The sequence below is a fragment of the Hemibagrus wyckioides genome, linkage group LG14, assembly GCF_019097595.1.
Source record: "Hemibagrus wyckioides isolate EC202008001 linkage group LG14, SWU_Hwy_1.0, whole genome shotgun sequence".
Classification (NCBI taxonomy): Eukaryota; Metazoa; Chordata; class Actinopteri; order Siluriformes; family Bagridae; genus Hemibagrus; species Hemibagrus wyckioides.
Window position 1 is genome coordinate 9,068,949 of NC_080723.1, and position 18,562 is coordinate 9,087,510.

General features: G+C 37.6%; 1 protein-coding gene across 1 annotated transcript in view; it reads left to right on the plus strand.

Annotated features, from left to right (window-relative positions):
* The window catches only part of ptn (pleiotrophin), a 39,982-nt gene extending 21,615 nt beyond the window's left edge, over positions 1-18,367 (plus strand). Inside the window, exons 2-5 of the mRNA XM_058408947.1 lie at positions 6,351-6,442; positions 6,568-6,741; positions 12,361-12,519; positions 17,352-18,367. Coding sequence (XP_058264930.1) covers positions 6,352-6,442; positions 6,568-6,741; positions 12,361-12,519; positions 17,352-17,407 — 480 coding nt within the window. The 5' untranslated portion in view covers position 6,351 and the 3' untranslated portion in view covers positions 17,408-18,367. The remainder of the gene's footprint in view (positions 1-6,350; positions 6,443-6,567; positions 6,742-12,360; positions 12,520-17,351) is intronic.
* Positions 18,368-18,562: the final 195 nt, after the last annotated feature.

Here is an 18,562-nt window from a genome sequence, read left to right on the forward strand (position 1 = left end):
AGGGGTCATATGAGTTCATTTGACTTTCAATTTGTACATGTACTATGAACCTGTTGGTGAGCTATTCATAAGTGAGTGAGGTGTTGGAGACCCCTGCATTAAACACACATTAAACTACTCACTCCTCAGATTTTGCTCAAGAGATCAAGATGTAACCAGAATCGTTTAGTGGAAAAGGAAAAAAATATTGTGTGTTGTCACTCTGTCCAAAACTATCTGAACAATCTCAGCTCATCTCCGAATCATTTTTCTTCAGAGCTTAATAATCTTCACCGAAAAAGTGAGTGTTTATGTTTTCCAGCAGTGAGGGCGGTTGTTCATTAGCGAGAGACCATGTGTCGACTGTGAACAAAGAAAGCCTTTAGATATTTGCACTCACAGACACACTGTGCTCCCACTCCAAAATTACTGTTATGTGTGAAAGTGTAAATAATAAGAATGATCTGGCCTATTTAATGCTCTGATATATTTCTCCATTACAGTCTCTCTCTCTTTTATAGCTTATTTTCTTGCTACTGAATGGGTTGCCATGTGCTTGGAAATGACAGTTGTTTGTTTTGTTTGTCATTTAGAACATCAGATCACTGAACATCATTCATCCATCTCTTTCTTGGTTTGTCAGCTTGTGTATAACTACTTTTCTTACTGTAAGTGAATCACTTAGTCTGGTCATGGATATCTGTACATTGTTTCATCACAGCTTTAGGGTCATTAGTATGATCCTGAGCTTGTGGAGGTTTTGGGTATGTGCTTCTTGTGTTCACTCCTTCATATCTTCTAGCTTTCACTCAATGTCCCAAAAAAAAACATTCAGGCTTTGCTAAATTGCTTGGAGGTGTGAATGAGTGTGTGAATGTGTGCGTGTGTGTGAAAGGTGTCCTGCCATGGCCTGGTGTCCCATTCAGGGTGAATTCTTCTACCACTGTTGCTGGGATTGGCTCCAGATTTCACGCAACCCTGAACAGGATGAAGCGGTTACTTAAGATGAATAGTTGCTACATGCTAATGAATGAATCACTGATCCAAAGTGCTCTGAACCCATATGGTATAATCTACAGAAAGTGGGAAGAAATTATCCATTTTTTCTGATGAAATCTCAAAGCAATCCTTTATTGCTGTTTTACTTGGTGTTTTTTTCCCCACTAAACTGAGTGTTCACATCCAATTTAAAACTTTGTAAATTCATAATCTGGTCAGTGTGGGGTATTTTTTAATTTAAAAGAGTGTCTTTCTTTTTAAAGAAATAAAGCTTGTATTCAGTCTATAGGTAACGTTCACACTGAAAATCCCATGAATCCTTTTTTTGTAAACAACAAAAAAAAATCTTCTTGAATGTTCTTGAGTACATTATTTTGTAGCGATCGTTAGTGCAGTGGACACAACATTTGCATCTGTTTTTGAGAAAGATTCCTGCTGATGACTCAAGATCAAACTCAAACGTTTTCAAGAGTATGCGATTTCCTACATAGGCGTCAGGTGCAAATTATAAAAAAAATTATCTGATGTAAACTTCATGAATGAGATAATTATTATTATTATTGAGATAATTATTGGCTTTCTGTATTGTGGGATTGTTTTCTGTCCACTTTGGAGGCATTTTCTGAATGTACGGTTCATAAGCTTCTATTTTTATCCAGTTTAGCATAACCCCCAACACACACACACATACAATTTCAGTAAGCACTTTTTTCAGCTCAGGCTGTGGTGGATCTGAAGCTTATCCTGGAATCACTAAACCCAAGGCAGAGGAATTCACACCAGTTTCACACCATTCACAAACATTCACATATACTGACTGTATGTATATCAAGTCAAGTCAAGAAGCTTTTATTGTCATTTCAACCATATATAGCTGACACAGTACACAGTGAAATGAACCACAGTCAAAGAAAGGGTTGCAACCTTTTTTTTCTTGTTGGGGCCCATATGTAGACATCCCTCACCTTCTTAACAAAACCAGAAACACCTCTGATGGTGGTCAAATATGTAGTTCAGCATCACAAGGTAGAAAACATAATCATCCAGCACGAGAGACAGACGAGGTGTTCCACTGTGGACTCGTGTTATTCAGGTGCATGAAACTTACGACACTTACGTCTGTGGATGATGATGGCCCTAAATCCCACATAGCCGGAGGAACTCTGAACGTCCCTCGGGAGGCTCATAGCATTATTCGTTATTCCTTTTAATGCCGTTCAGGGTCCTTTAAGCAAACGGCAGTGCATCTGAAATCCTCTGTCCTAATAGTACACTTTTGTTAAGGAACATAAACCGAGTGTTTCAGCATGACACATTAGCGGTGTTGTCCACACACACTCCTGGCTTTTTTTTCCCTTCTAGAAACGTATTTATTTCATATACACATTGGTATAAATTAGCTGACTTTTTAGCAAAATGACACTAATTTATATATCCGATATCTTGATATATCAGCTTTCTTTTTACCCTCATGACTCGCCCCACTATGACCTCTGTTGGTGAATGGATACACAGATTGTAACACCAAAATAAAGTAAACCCTCAGATAAAAACTTTGTAGTGGCCGAACAAACCATGTAATAAAATATAATGCACATTTTAACATATAACAATTTGTTAAAAGAAAATAAACAATATTTATGTTTATTATGTTATGCTGGGTTATGTTCAGGTCTCTCAATTAGGACAACTGACTATAATCAATGAGTTAATAGAGTGTTATGATGCAGCCTGTCTTTTCTGAGCTTATCACTCACACACACACACACATGCAGGCACACACTCAGCTGACCTACACAGCATTGTAATGGTGCTATATTGACAAGCTCAGTCATCAGCAGTGCCTACTGAGCTCATAAAGAGGGAACTGATGATCACCTATCTGCTTCAAGCAGAGACAAAGTCACGTGACTGTGTGATGTGTTCAGCCCTATCAGCTCTAGTAAGTGGGATTGCTGCTACAGGAACCGTACATGACGTTTCCCCAATATACCCTAGCCATCTCATCTGCATTTGTCTGGCATAACTTCTTTATGAGAATAACATCTCCATCATCACGTTATTACTTACACTTACATATACAAATATTTACACAACAAAACAGAGGCTGAATAATAATAATAATAATAATAATAATAATAATAATAATAATAATAATAATAATACATTCTTTTTTTTTTTTAATCACATCTAAATTTTATGGCATATAAACCAAAATGATCATAGGGTAAAGAAATTAGAAAATCAGAAAAATCTACAAATATATAGATAATATAGTAGATTTATACTTCTTTAATTATAAATAATGTCTTCAGCTATTACACCGAGAACCTGATTAATAAATTAATCTAGATAAATCTCGATAATATAATATAACTGCACAAAAGCAATAAAAACATTCTTGTGAAATAGGAATGAAGATTTTGATTTGATTTGATTCGTCTAGGAAGCTCAGTGATGACAGTTTAACATGGTGATTCTTGTAGCTAGTTTTAAATATCAGAGAAAGATAACACCTTGGATATCATGAGCAGTTAAAAGCAAGGCAATGACAATACTGTAGAATATTTACACAAATCAGTTGATTAAAAATGGAAAACTAGCACAGAGAATCACAAACATACAAAAGACAAGTGGCATAAAATTACGCTAATAATTACACAAATTAGCCAGGAATAACTTTTTTGGGGGGAAGTATCATGTTGAGTTTACTTCCTGAGTTTTGCATTGCCTGCTTCTCCGTCCATCAAAGTCATAGCTGTGTACGGTGTTTCACATGAGGAACAACAGAGTTTTTGTTTCTAGGAATTTTCAAAAAATGAAGATCACAGGATATTTGGATAGCGAGGGGTGGAGTTAACAATCAGAAAACTTTCTTATGACTTCATTCTTATAAAATCTAATTAAATTCCTCCTGTGTTTGTATGCATTGTCAGTGATTTACTTAAAAATGCCATAAGCTAAATCCCCACAGGTAAAACACATGGGTCCTTTCAGGAAGCAGATGCTTGTCAGTGCAAATGACAAGAGAAAGCCGAGCAAGCCCTTCTCAGCACTGCTAATCTTTTTCTCTTTTCTGCCATGGTGTGAGCAATTAGCCTGCCACCTGTCTGTCTCCGAGAAAACACCTATCCTTACTGCACAATGCTATCATAGTGAAAAACACAGGAGATTTTTCTATATTACTGGAAATCTAATGTGCCCTCAAGCATAGGAATGTCAAACAGTTTCCCCTCATGAGGAAAATGTTTCTTTCTTTTTTTTTTTCTTTTTAATTATTACTTACTTTCCTTTTTGTTTGTTCCATAGATTTTGTTGCAGGATAACACTAATAACAACATCCAAGGATATCACACTTGCTAACAGCTGCTACTACTGATTTATGCCCTGAATTCCCCAATAATAGGTGACTGAGATTTAACAACATACATCTATAGATAGTTAAACTAACAAACAAATAATTAACTGTCATATAAAGAGAGCATGGGGTAGAGAGAGAGAGAGAGAGAGATTCCTGCCCTAATGGCATTGTTGCAGTTTCAATTTTTGACCACTAGGTGCAAAAATCATTCTTTAGAGAAAGACAACAAAATCGTCGTTTTATCATGTCACATCAATCTGGAAAATTTCAACAGAATTTAAAATGCCTCGATTTGTATATAAGGTCCTTTTTTATTGTTTAAAGCCTGATGCCCCTATGTACCCTTGCCACAACTTGCCATTGCATTTTGGTTGTAGTAATTAGGTTTAGGGTTAGATTTAACGTAGGTTTAACTTGTTTAATAAATATGTAAATGAAAGTTTCTCACAAGGATGTCAGAATTGTACTAAAAAAATGGTTTGTGATGTGAGTTGCTACTTATTAAAATATTATTAACTGATGAATGTGTTTTATTGTCATGTGTTTTTGTATTACTTATCTAAAACTGCTCTCTCTGCCCTTTGGCTTGAAATCATAATCCATTCTCTGTAAGTTTGTGATTTTAGCATTGTTTAGAATTTCACTAGCCGCTTAATCAAGTATGCTAACTACTGGTTGATGCCAGTTTAACCTGCCATTAGCAAAGAAAACAGGCTAGTAATATATAACCAGCAAATTAGTGAAACGAACCTCAACATGCTTTCAAGGAGGTAAATATACAGGTATAAATACAGCATATTGAAATATTTTAATGAATTAGGGACAGTTGTGATATTCCTCAAGTTCAACGCTGCAGTCAGGTGGATTATCAGTATTCACAATAGCGATATAACTATAATATGTAGCTTCAGGAGGTCATGGCTGTGGATGACTTGGCCCGGTTCTTGACAGTTTTTTCTACACTGATGAACTTGATTGGATGCTAAACTGAAATAATTGGATGATATTCCAGTCCACAGTCTGCTCTTCACTGATTAATGATCAGACTGATGGAACAGCAACAGTTATGCTGGCAGAAACTAAGGAGCTAAAAATAAAAAGTGGAAAGAGCAAGTTTAAGGAGGAAAACAAGGCAGACTGAGTGAGAATGAGAGGAAGGTGAGAAGCAGGTTCGTAATTATTTAAAACTAAAGAAGGCAGATAATGCCATCGGTAGGTTGCACCTTCACAGCAATTCAAGCACAGTGAAGAACTTGGGCTTCAGTTGCCCAGTAATTACCCACATCTCATGCCCATTTTTTATTAGAGCAGCTTGAGTGCTTTTCTGCTACTTTAAACCTGATAAGGGAAAGAGAGAGAGAGAGAGAGAGAGGGTGATAGAAACATTACATTGAAATAATGAGAGAAAAAAATTAAAAAAAGAAGCAACTAAGGATTAAAAGCATTTAAAATTTCTGTGCTTTTGGTACCAGTCAGAACCAGACAGCAATTGAAGGACAGACAATCACATGACCACTCCACTTACTGATCAATGGTCTGCTTAGATATTCAGATATTAGTCTAATATCTGAACCTCTGAAGTTATTTCAAAATATGAGATTTCTCTCACACATTCTTTCAGTGTGCATGATATCCTATATTGAACTTGCCATTACAAGCATTTGGAAACTATTAATTATAATAATAATAATAATATACACAGTTTTTTTTAGGATCTATTCTAATATTATTAGGATCTATTAGGGATCTATATCTGTTAGGATTATGGAGATACTGAAATAAATTAGCTTGTAGATTCTTTCATTATAAAAGTTTGATAAAAGTCTGGCAAGTACTTAGTAAATACTAAGAAATACATTTAAATAATAGCAGGAGTTTTGTTATCTTTTGTGATAGTGGTTGTTTACATGTATACAGACTGGTAGGATGTTTGATTGAACATAGGCATAGCGATGCAATTAATTAATGGCTTTCTAAAAAAATCTGTGGTAATGCTTGTGTTTGGTCCCAGCATGCAGCAGAAGCAGTGGGTGTGTGTGGCTGTTCTGGCTCTCTTGCTTGTTACTGATGTGCTGGCAGAAGTTGGGAAGGCAGAGAAACAAGGTAAATAATGTATCATTATGAATCTTGAGCTGGAAAACTAATCCATTCTAATTAAGCCATTGGTAAGAAACCATGTAGCTCTGAACAGTGTGTGCTTGCATATGTGTGTGTGTGTGTTCTCACAGGTAAAAAAGAACGTAAATCAGGATGTGGAGACTGGCAATGGAGTGTGTGTGTGGCACACGAAGGTGACTGCGGTTTGGGCACTAGAGAAGGAACCCGTACTGGTGCTGCCTGCAAGCAGAAAATCAAAACGCAGCGTTGCAAGATTCCCTGCAACTGGAAGAAGCAGTTTGGAGGTGAACACCACATAATGTCATGTACAATAAGCCAACTTTGCCAGATCTTTACTAGGTTTAGATTATCCCATTTACATTGATTTTTATATTAAAATAGGAATTGTCTTAATTTATCAAATGATAGCTCTGAATCTCAACTACTGAGACATAACTGTTATGAATAACTCTGTCTTTACAGCAGCTTTGTCTATGGTGCCTGAGAAAAAAGCAATAGGATTTGCACCTTTACATAGTAATTAAAGTACACATCAGATGCTGCCACAGACCTCATAATTTTTCAATTGATCATTTACAAAGTCCCCAGGATATACACTTGTTTATTCAGTCAATCAAATTTTGGACCACTGGTCTTTTCTACACATTCCAGCATAGGTTATGGTTTCCCCTAAGGGACACAATATTGGCAACACAGTAATGAAATGAATGACCGCCAGCATGTCTAATAGACCACTGTGCAAACGTGCTGTCTCTGTGGTTCCCTTAAATTTCTTTAGGAAATTCAACATCAACTTCCCAGGTGCTTCACACAAAGAGCACAAAGCAGCATGCTGTGAAAATTAAAGGCACTTCAGTGTCTTAGCCAGAGTATTGATTCAATTTGCATGTCTGTCCCCAAAGAATGCAAGACTGAGCTAGAGAAATAGTAAGAGGTAGTGATGAAGTAGTGGTACACATGGGTATATCTACAGTGAACCGCTTGAGAAAATGAACAAATTGATTATTTGAAAAATGAAGGATACTTTACAGTTTGCCCTGACATTCTGAACATATACATATAAACATATGAGTAGAACATAAACATATGAGTAGGCATTAAAATTTAATTTTAATACAGCAGGATACTTCAGAAATGTGGGGAAGTGTCAGCTCCGTGGTTAACATGTTGGTCTACTGATTAGAAGGTTGTGTGTTTGAATCCCAGGTCCACCAAGCTGCCACTGTTAAGCAAGGCCCTTAACCCAGTTGCATAAAAAGAGATGAATGTATGCTGCTCTGGCTAATGATGTATGCCAGAATGGCATCAATTAATGGTTAGTTGTGATCTATGTTTATAGAGTAATCTTGGACCACTGCTTCATGCAAAACATTTAACAAAGGTCTGTCTGTGTGGATTTACCTCACACTAACAATTTTAGATTTCCATGATCATCTCTGAGCTAATTTGATTGCATGATTTGGGTCATATTCTTGTTGAGAGATCATGTTTCACAGTGTATATTGAGGCTTTTTTTGCCAAGCATTGTGATGGTGTACATGAGAAAAATGGTCGGATTTGGACTCATCAACACACGACACGCCATTCTGAGAGTGGCTTCAATGGCACTTGGTAGGAAAGTGTTGTAACAATCCCCATTTTCCATCATGCCCCATTTACAGTCTTGGCCTCACTATCCAACAAAACTCAAAACACATGCAGCTCAGGGTTACAGTGCTTGAACAGCAATGTTCCAAAATGCCTATTAAAGTCCTGTTCCATGCATGAAATACCAGCATTTCCTTAGAAATCAAGAGCTTTGGCTGTGTAGCTTCACCTCACCTACTGACTCACCTGGTGATCTTTTTCAAAAAAGGGAGAGTTCATCCCATGAATTAGAGCCTCAAAACAGCTTGGTTCCTGCACCAGTTCAACACTTCATTGCCCTGTTATGGAGGCTGTGCACTTACAAGTCAAGGACTATTGGCGAAGCTACATCCCATTACCTACAATCTTGGATGGTTCTATTCATTACAGCTTTACACTGACCATTGTTTTTACAGAGCCAGATGCAGCAACAGGAAAGCAGATGTCTTATCAAGAGCAAACAACCCAAACGGTTATTATTGAGACCAACTGCCATCCCATCCTTAGAAGATGAAAACATGTAGAGATAACAGGCTGAGAAGATGTACATTCCAAAGGCAATGGGCTGACATGTGTACTATATTGCTACAGGACACCCAGTGGAAGCAAGAATCACAGTCACAGCTTCTGTCTGAGACTTATTAGTGGCTCATTCTAATTCAGATTCTGGTTATCTGGAAGTTAAGTCATGTCACTTCTTTTTAGTTAGATAGTTTGACTACATTTTTTTTTTTTACATTTCTGGCATTTGGTATCCGTTATCCAGAGCGACTTACTTTTATCTTGTTTATAGAACTGAGCAATTGTGGGTTTTAGGGCCTTTTTAAGGGCATGGCAGGGGCAGCTTGGTGGTCCTGTCATTTGAACTCACAACTTCCAATCAGTAGTTCAACAGCTTAACTGCTGAGCTACCACATCCCCCATCACTACTCATCCTCACAGTTTCTTCAATATGAGGGAAATTGGCAGGATTCCATGAATTTGTATCATTACTATACCTCACTATACTAGTTGTAGGAAGTTGTCTTTTCTAAAGCTTGTTGTTTGATTTTTCAGGTTTCTACACTACTTACCATACAGCTAAATCCCTGTTTTTTTAAGCATGTTTTGTTGCTTTGCCATTTCATTTACATTACAAGTATGTTACCTGGACCGAATATTCCAGAAACAGTATCATTCACTCCATTGATGCCATTCCAGTGTAACCTAGAACTCTGAATGAGTTTGGTTTTCATTACTTTTTGTAATAGCATGAAGAATAATCCAATAGCACAATATGAAAACAGTGCTGCACATTATATATATATTTTTAAAGTGACAGCATAAAGCAATAAAGAAAGTATATCAGAGAAAAGAAAAAATATTGTAGCTAATACATGATGTTGGTATGCATCACGATGGTGTGTATAAATTTTAGGTTTTAAGGTTCTTACTTTTTTGCTGTAAATGTTGTCTCCAATAGCTCTTAGGTATTGGGTTCCTCTCAATTTTTAATTATTTTGCCAGTTTTGAGAGCAATGCAAGTATTTAATTTTTTTTGCAGCTGAGAAAGAAAAGTGAAAGAAAGGTGTACCAGTGGCTTTCGCAGCAGAGGCAGGGGTAACTAAATAAGAGGGTAATATCTTAGGATATGAAGCTTTAACTGGCTGGGGGATGTGGTAGCTTAGTGATTAAGGTGTTAGCTCACTGATCAGAAGGTTGTGAGCTTAAATCCCAGGTCCACCAAATGGGCCCTTGAGCAAGGCCCTTAACCCTCAGTTGCTCAGCTGTATAAAATAAGATTTAAAAAATGCTCTGGATAAGGATGTCTGCCAAATGCTGTAAAAGTAATTGACAGCTGACAAATTCAAAAGGGAAAAAGAGGGATATTTTGCTGGTAGGTTTGTGTCCCTTAGAGGGAGTGGTCAATAAAAAATAATAAAGGTATTCCGACTCATTTCCTTTATCATATGATTGTTAAACAGTGATCAGCCAGCAGAGGGCTTCGGAGAAAAAGGAAGAGTTTGAACAGATGAACTCGAACTGGGAGTGAAAGGCCTCTCCCCGGACAACCAAACTTCTTCCTAAGACTTCTGCTGACATTTTGTACTGACATCTGATCTTGTCTTACTTTTGCATCTTGCCATGCACCATGCAAAATGCTGTTCTCGCTCCATTCATAGAATTGTGACCATCTCTAAACTAATTCCAGCAGTCTCCTCCAGCCTGACAATGTCCCCATCCACAGGGCATGTGAGCTCACTGAAATGGTTTAATGAGAAAGATAACTTTGGAAATCCTGTGCTATTACATGTTAATCCAACATAACACCTGTTGAAGTTTCTGGAGTGATATGCATCACAAAAACAGCATCTCAGGGAATATCTTTCGGAAAAAGGATATGATTCATCCTCCAGGATATTTCTGGAGACTTTAGAAGAAGAAGCCTTTATTATCAAAGTGGCAGCTTGGCAACAATTGGGCTGGAATGGGATCACCCAGAGCTTTAATCACTTGGGCTACCACTGCCCCATGTAGAATCATAAATACATAAATTCTATTATCATCTCTAAACAGATAAATACATAATTTAAGGGGACATAATGCTTTTTGTTGTCCTTGTTACATTAACACACTTTCAACATACACTATATTGCCAAAAGTATTCGCTCACCCATTCAAATAATCAGAATCAGGTGTTCCAATCACTTCCATGGCCACAGGTGTATAAAATCAAGCACCTAGGCCTGCAGACTGTTTTTACAAACATTTGTGAAAGAATGGGTCGCTCTCAGGAGCTCAGTGAATTCCAGCGTGGAACTGTGATAGGATGCCACCTGTGCAACAAATCCAGTCGTGAAATTTCCTCGCTCCTAAATATTCCACAGTCAACTGTCAGCTGTATTATAAGAACGTGGACGTGTTTGGGAACGACAGCAACTCAGCCACGAAGTGGTAGGCCACGTAAACTGACGGAGCGGGGTCAGCGGATGCTGAGGTGCATAGTGTGAAGAGGTCGCCAACTTTCTGCAGAGTCAATCGCTACAGACCTCCAAACTTCATGTGGCCTTCAGATTAGCTCATGAACAGTGCGCAGAGAGCTTCATGGAATGGTTTCCATGGCCGAGCAGCTGCATCCAAGCCATACATCACCAAGTGCAATGCAAAGCGTCGGATGCAGTGGTGTAAAGCACGCCGCCACTGGACTCTAGAGCAGTGGAGACGCGTTCTCTGGAGTGACGAATCGCGCTTCTCCATCTGGCAATCTGATGGACGAGTCTGGGTTTGGCGGTTGCCAGGAGAACGGTACTTGTCTGACTGCATTGTGCCAAGTGTAAAGTTTGGTGGAGGGGGGATTATGGTGTGGGGTTGTTTTTCAGGAGCTGGGCTTGGCCCCTTAGTTCCAGTGAAAGGAACTCTGAATGCTTCAGCATACCAAGACATTTTGGACAATTCCATGCTCCCAACTTTCTGGGAACAGTTTGGAGCTGGCCCCTTCCTCTTCCAACATGACTGTGCACCAGTGCACAAAGCAAGGTCCATAAAGACATGGATGACAGAGTCTGGTGTGGATGAACTTGACTGGCCTGCACAGAGTCCTGACCTCAACCCGATAGAACACCTTTGGGATGAATTAGAGCGGAGACTGAGAGCCAGGCCTTCTCATCCAACATCAGTGTGTGACCTCACAAATGCGCTTCTGGAAGAATGGTCAAAAATTCCCATAAACACACTCCTAAACCTTGTGGACAGCCTTCCCAGAAGAGTTGAAGCTGTTATAGCTGCAAAGGGTGGACCGACGTCATATTGAACCCTATGGATTAGGAATGGGATGTCACTTAAGTTCATATGCGAGTCAAGGCAGGTGAGCAAATACTTTTGGCAATATAGTGTATCTAAATTAGGAGCTCACTTAATCCCAGGATTTAAATTCATAATTTGCACATTGTGAACAGATTTTCAACAAACTTTAAGAGATCTGTATGCTGCAGTGATTTAGCTGTCCCCCAGAAGAGGATGAGTTCATTTTTGAGTTCCTCTTAAGGTTTTTTTCTCATGCTGTGCCTCTGGCTTGCTCGTTAGGGATCTAAGGCTACATCTCCTCCATGCAAAGTTGCTTTGTATCACTTGGTAAAGATAAAAGTACTACTGAAATAAATTTATTCTACAAAACATAACAGCACTGACTCTTCTGTTTTTATACTTAATTCACTGCCTTTTGCCCTTTTTAGCCATCTGTACCAAGAGTACTCCAGTATCTGACTGTATCCCACTATTTGTTCTTTTTTATTGTGCAGGTGAATGCAAGTATGAGTTCCAGTTATGGGGTGAGTGTGATTCAATCACAGGGGTGAAGACCCGGACTGGTACCCTGAAACGGGCTCTCCCGGATGCTAACTGCCCCCTCACTGTCTCTGCCACCAAACGTTGTGGCAAGACCAAAGCCAAGCTACAGGGTAGGTTTAATCACATCTTTCCATAGTGGACACTTCTCAGAACACACATCTCACTAGTCTTTTTGTTAAGTATTAACATTTGGAGTCTTAATACTGCCTAGAGAGATACTACTGGGTCCAATTTCTGGTATTTTTTTAGACATGAAAATTTTTTAATGGCCCTAATTATGCTTTCGGGTATATTCAACTGTTTTTTTGGGGGTGGGGTTGGGGGTGGGGGGACTTTATTTTCCATTACATGATTGTATAGGTCAATAGCCATCTCCTTTGTGACGAATGCTTATTTTATGTGTGCAACCTTATATTTAGCAAAGTTTTCCAGGGAATTGAAGAAGAAAGGATTAAAGACATCAGAGAAAATTATAATATATAATAATATAAACTTTTTAACATATATTTAAAATATTCCTTAAGGTCATAAAGAAGTTTATTTTAGAAAGAAATTGATATTATTAAAAAATGTTCTAACAAGAGTGGTCTATTGTTAGAAAAGATAAATAGTTTATTTTAAAAGAATTTTGACCGATTTGGACATTTGTTTTTTTTTTTGTTAGTCATCTATTGGGTGCCAATAGATCTGGAGAATACTGTATTTTGTGGATTCATTATTTTGGACTTTAAAATCATATCATATATCATATCAAAAGTTTTCTTTGCACCACATAACTCCTTTATTGAAATGGAATTATGTGAAAGTGCATCGTTCTGCTACTCAAATGTTCCCAGCTAATCCTAGTGTAACAGGATGGTTAAAAATGACATGAAAAAAATGACCACTGATATGTCTGCTAGCTGCATTTGACAGTCACAAGGTTTGTCTGAAGAGGTCTGAAGCTGGAGAGGCAGTTGAGTGGGAGGTAATTGCTTTTCTCTATAAAATCTGCTATTTAAAAAAGCAGTGAGGTCATTTTTTCAGCCTGTGCATAAGTAATCCCAGGCATATGTTAGAACAAATGAAATATCATTGATGGCAGTGGCATTTCTCTCTCTCTCTCTCTCTCTCTCTCTCTCTCTCTTATTACTCCCAGCAATCCTCTTCTATCCACTCTTATTCTCTCTGATTATTAGAATAATTTAAAAAGGTGAACAGATTTTATAGCTTGTAAATAGATCTAGCTCTACAGCTTTGTTTTGGAGGTGGTCACGGCAGCTCAGAAAGGCCTCACAAACCACATGAAAAACTCCCATATCAACAACACATATAGCTATAAACATACTATAGGACTGACCTACCAGTTGTGATGGAAGGGCAAAGTGTATGAAGCAATTTCTTTTATATATGTTATGCTGCTCTACAAAAGTTATTAGCAAATAAAAGCAGAGGATTTATTTAGTCTAGTTTAAAATTGTATGTACCAGCTACGGCTTACAGTTTGTTGAGAATAGAGAAAGAATTCAAAGAAAACATTTCTGCATAATTAAGAATTTTCTGTGAAAGTAAAAATAAAATGCTGCTATATCACCACTGGAAATGTAGACTTCAATACCAGCACATCAGGAAAATAGAAAATAAAGGAGATAATAATTTCTCTGGAAGCATAGGGGAGTATCATCAAGAATAAGCTTTCAGCAGACTCCCGTTTCGGCTCTGTTTACACCTTTGTGATCTGTATCTGGATACATTTCCTCATCTTTGCTGTTACATCAGACGTTTCTGTGCACTAATTGTTTGCGTCTTTTGTTTAATATGAAAATGTGCTTTCTACTTAGCACCAGCTTGGATATGTCAGGAGCATGCGTATATATGTATGTATGCATGTATGTATGTGACTAAAAGCAAAGGACTCTTCCTTGCACTGATTCACCACTAGAGGTGTTTGTATAGGAAAATAATCCATCTGAAGGTGATGTGATACGGCATGACATGAAGCAGAGGAAACTGGATTACACTTGGTGCATGGCTTTGCATGCATGTACAGGAAGCTGCACAGTTCACACGCTGACTGCATATTTTTTGTACATCCAGAAAATCTAAAGACACTTGGTAAAGTGTTAAAGATTTTCATGCAATGTTAAACACACTGATGAGTTTCGTTTCTCTGCTGTCTTTGTGATTGTTGTCATGAACTGCATCTCAACTCCAAAACTCTGACTTTGCATTCTAAAGTATTTTATGTTCTAGAAAATCCAGAAGACTTAAAATTCAAGCACTAACTGGAATTGGAAAACTGGTTAGAGTTTTTAATCAGTAACGGTCTAGAGTAGCACATTGATTTGAGACACAATGCTAGTTTTTTAGTGGAGTCAGCCAGGATAATGAAAAAAACATTTAATGAAAAAGCACCACTTATTTAAACGTGTCTTAGCTCAGTAAATCTCTTCTATATTTCTAAAATTCTTTTTGCACAATAAGTGTAAGAAACAAAAGCTATTTTTGCTATTTTTAGAACAGGAACCCCTGATCCATGGTATAAATGGGGCACTCGCTATCTCTGTGAAACAATATACCTATATATATATATATATATCTCTCTCTCTCTCTCTCTCTATATATATATATATATATGTGCACACACACACACACACACAGGACCAACTCACCTGGCTCATTCCTGTCCTGTTCCTCATTAAGAATTCCATGCAATCTCTTCCCCTCTACTAAAAAAGGCCAGAAGTCACATTTCTTCTGGGGATCTTCCATGAAAGATGGCACGGATGCAAGCCGAGGTGCATGACTGAGCAACCCAAGGGCCAAATAATACTCTCAATAAGATGTACAGAGCTTTGCACAGCAGAAAGATATGCAAATGAAACATTATGAGGAGCAGCATTAGTCCCTAGATCTCCAGACCATCAGAATATCATTTGGCTTCTGTAAAACAATTGTGATGATCAAGGCAACTGCTGTGAGCTGTCGAGTCCATGAAGGGTGTGTGAAAAGCCTGGCTGCTTGGCTGAATGTGGAGTGCCATGTGTGTGTGTGTATGTGTGTGTGTGTCTTCAGGGAGCTGTGTGGTTCTGATAATGTATGTATCTTTTAAGGCACCACGAATCATAAAGAAATGCTGAATAAAATGCCTCACACTTCCCACAAGAATATGAAAAAAAAAAAACAGGTACACAAATAAAAACAGGCACACAACCAGTCTACATTGTGAAATCCTCTTAAACAAACATCGTACCTTAATGAATTTGTACCCAGCAGGATTTACATCAACACTGGGGATGTTAATACCACACTGTAAGTTCTGTTGTTTATTTCATTGGATTTTTGTGGGTTTATTCTTTAAATGTCAAGCATATGATTTGTAGATTAACTCCTAATCCGCAAACACATTATTGATAAATCAGAATTAATACTTAAGCCATCCTAAATCTGCGAATGGGATGTCGGATGCTTAGACTCTTCGCTGAAAAAGTCGATAAAATAAAATTCATAAAGGAAAAGAATGGGCACTTTTTAGTGTGTAAAATGTGATTTGTGAATGTTCTGGTGCAGGCAAGATGCTAAAGCTTTCAGCTTTTGAGAACTCCAATAAAGAAATATAGTGTATAGTTAATTATGCAATTAGGACTAAAAAACTAAAGAACTAAAAAAGATTATATTCCATTTTTGTCCATCTTAATCACTCACTGTGATCACTTTACAATTAAAAATAAAATTAAGTGCCCTGAGTTGCACTACTTTGAAAGGTTAAGTTTTAAAACAACAAAAGGTATATTAGGGACTGGTCTGAGCTGACAGGAAGTGTATAGTAACTCAAATAATCACTATTTATAGGCATGGTGAGCATCTTCCTGTTAGATCAGACCAGTCTCTAGGATGCTTTTTGTTGTTTTTCACACCATTCTATATAAACTGTTGCGTGTGAAAAGTCCAGGAGATCAACAGTCCATCTTCACACCGCGCAGAACAGCAGAAGATCACATCAGGTTCCACACTTGTCATTCTAAGAACAGGACTGTGAGGTAATCATGGACTCACTGAAACTGGATAGTTGAAGACTAGAAAAACCATCAGCTGCTCATTTGGGAGTCTGTCCCCATGATAGCCTCAGATTCTTGTTCTTGGGTAAGAGAAGAAAATTAACCTGATGTGATCTTCTGCTGTTGTAGGCGATCCACCTCAAGGTTTGGTGTATTGTGCTGGTGTGAGATGCTTTTCTGCTCATCCTGGTTGAAAAAGTGATAGAGTTGCTATCTCCTTATTGGCACATTGCACCAATTCACCCACAGGACAGGATGTTTTTTGCACCAACAACCATGCCCAGGTTAAAGTCAGAGAGCTCAGACTTTTTCTTCATTCTGATGTATGATGTGAATAATAACGGAAGCTCGGAAAGATTTTCTTCATTGTTCTGCTGCCACATGATCGGCTTATTAAATAACGGCAAAAATTAGCAGGTGTACAGGTGTTCCTAATAAAGTGGATGGCATTCATTTGGGGGGGAAACATATCTGAACTGCTTCTAGACCTGAATAAAGCATTCCCAAAGTTTAAGAGTTAATTAATTAATCTTCAAATAAACTTTTTGATCAGCGGCAAGCAGAAACCTGTAGAGATTAGCTTCAGGAAAAAGGAAAAGAATAGGTGTTGATTAGATAAGTGACATTTTGGCATTGCATATACAACAAATTCAAGATGTCCATAATTTTTTTAATCACTGCGCACCTCACTCTGTCTATTTTCATCCTACACAAGCAGATTGGCCCCCATCACCACTGAAAGGAATTAAAGTCAGAAAGATTAGATTCATTAAAGCAATCCAGGAAAAACTCGGGAAACCAAGGCACGGCAGCTTGCTTTTTTTCCTACCTGCCACATCAGACATGCCAGAGTCTCATTGTGTTTGTGTTGTCACTGACTGATGCAGTGTTGTGTATCTCTACAGGCTCAGAGAAGCTGAAGCGAGGCGGGAAGAAGAAAGAGCAAGCCCCATTGGACTAGAGGTGAAAAAAGAAATAAGAGTCACCATTTCCCTGCATTTTCTGCTCTGAGATGGAAGAGACATGGGTGGCAGTAGTAACACATGGATGGACGGACATCAGAAAATTTTCCTCCCTTCATTTTTTTTCCTTAGAACTGTAGAGGTTTGAATAGAAATCTATAACAGTGAATAAAACTTACTAAATCATCTACTCAGCTTGTTCTACTGGCTGGTTGTTTTGCTTCTTTCCAGAATTAAATGTTTGAAATGAGTTGAATGATCTGCCAATAGAACAAAACAATTCCAAGCTTGAAATGAGTAGGATTTCACAAGAATATCTAGAAATAAGCTTAATAATCTTATTTTAGTTTAATAAAGAGCAATATTCTTTAAATTCAAGACATTTTCTTTCTTTCTGCAACTGAATCTGCAGTGCAACAACTAGATCTTTGCAAAAAAAACCCAACAAAAAACAAATATGAGAAACCTATATCTAGACTTTTTTGTTTTTACTCATTTCAAGCCTTGTTCATTTGGCAAATAAATTAGCTGCTTTCTGTTTATAAATGATCTTCCAATAGAACAAGACTATTTCAAGCTTTCATTAGTAAAACAAAAGTACAGAGAAATAGGTTTAATAATCTTATAGGAATTCTAGATAAATCCAACTATATTCTAGATATTTTCACTTGCTAAGATGTTTTCTTTGTGGTGTTCAAATGTGCATCTATCTATCTATCTATCTATCTATCTATCTATCTATCTATCTATCTATCTATCTATCTATCTATCTATCTATCTATCTATCTATCTATCTATCTATCTATCTATCTATCTATCTATCTATCTATCTATCTATTACTGGCCCTTCTTACTCAGCTCCACATGAAATAAAGTCACCTACAATCCACCATTCTGCACCGTCTTCCCAGATGCTACTGAAGGAGGAAGTGTTTATATCCAACAAATAAAAAAAATCATATATACAAACTATGCAGACTCTTATATCTTTATTCGATAGAATTATTCTCCAAAAGAGTATAGCACAATATACATTGTAAATGTATTTCCTGTTACAGTATCGTTTATAATTTCTAAACATCCAACTTTCCGTAAAGAAATTTGCACGACGTACAAACAGGAGGGAAAGGGAGAGGGAAGGGAAGACTGAGGGG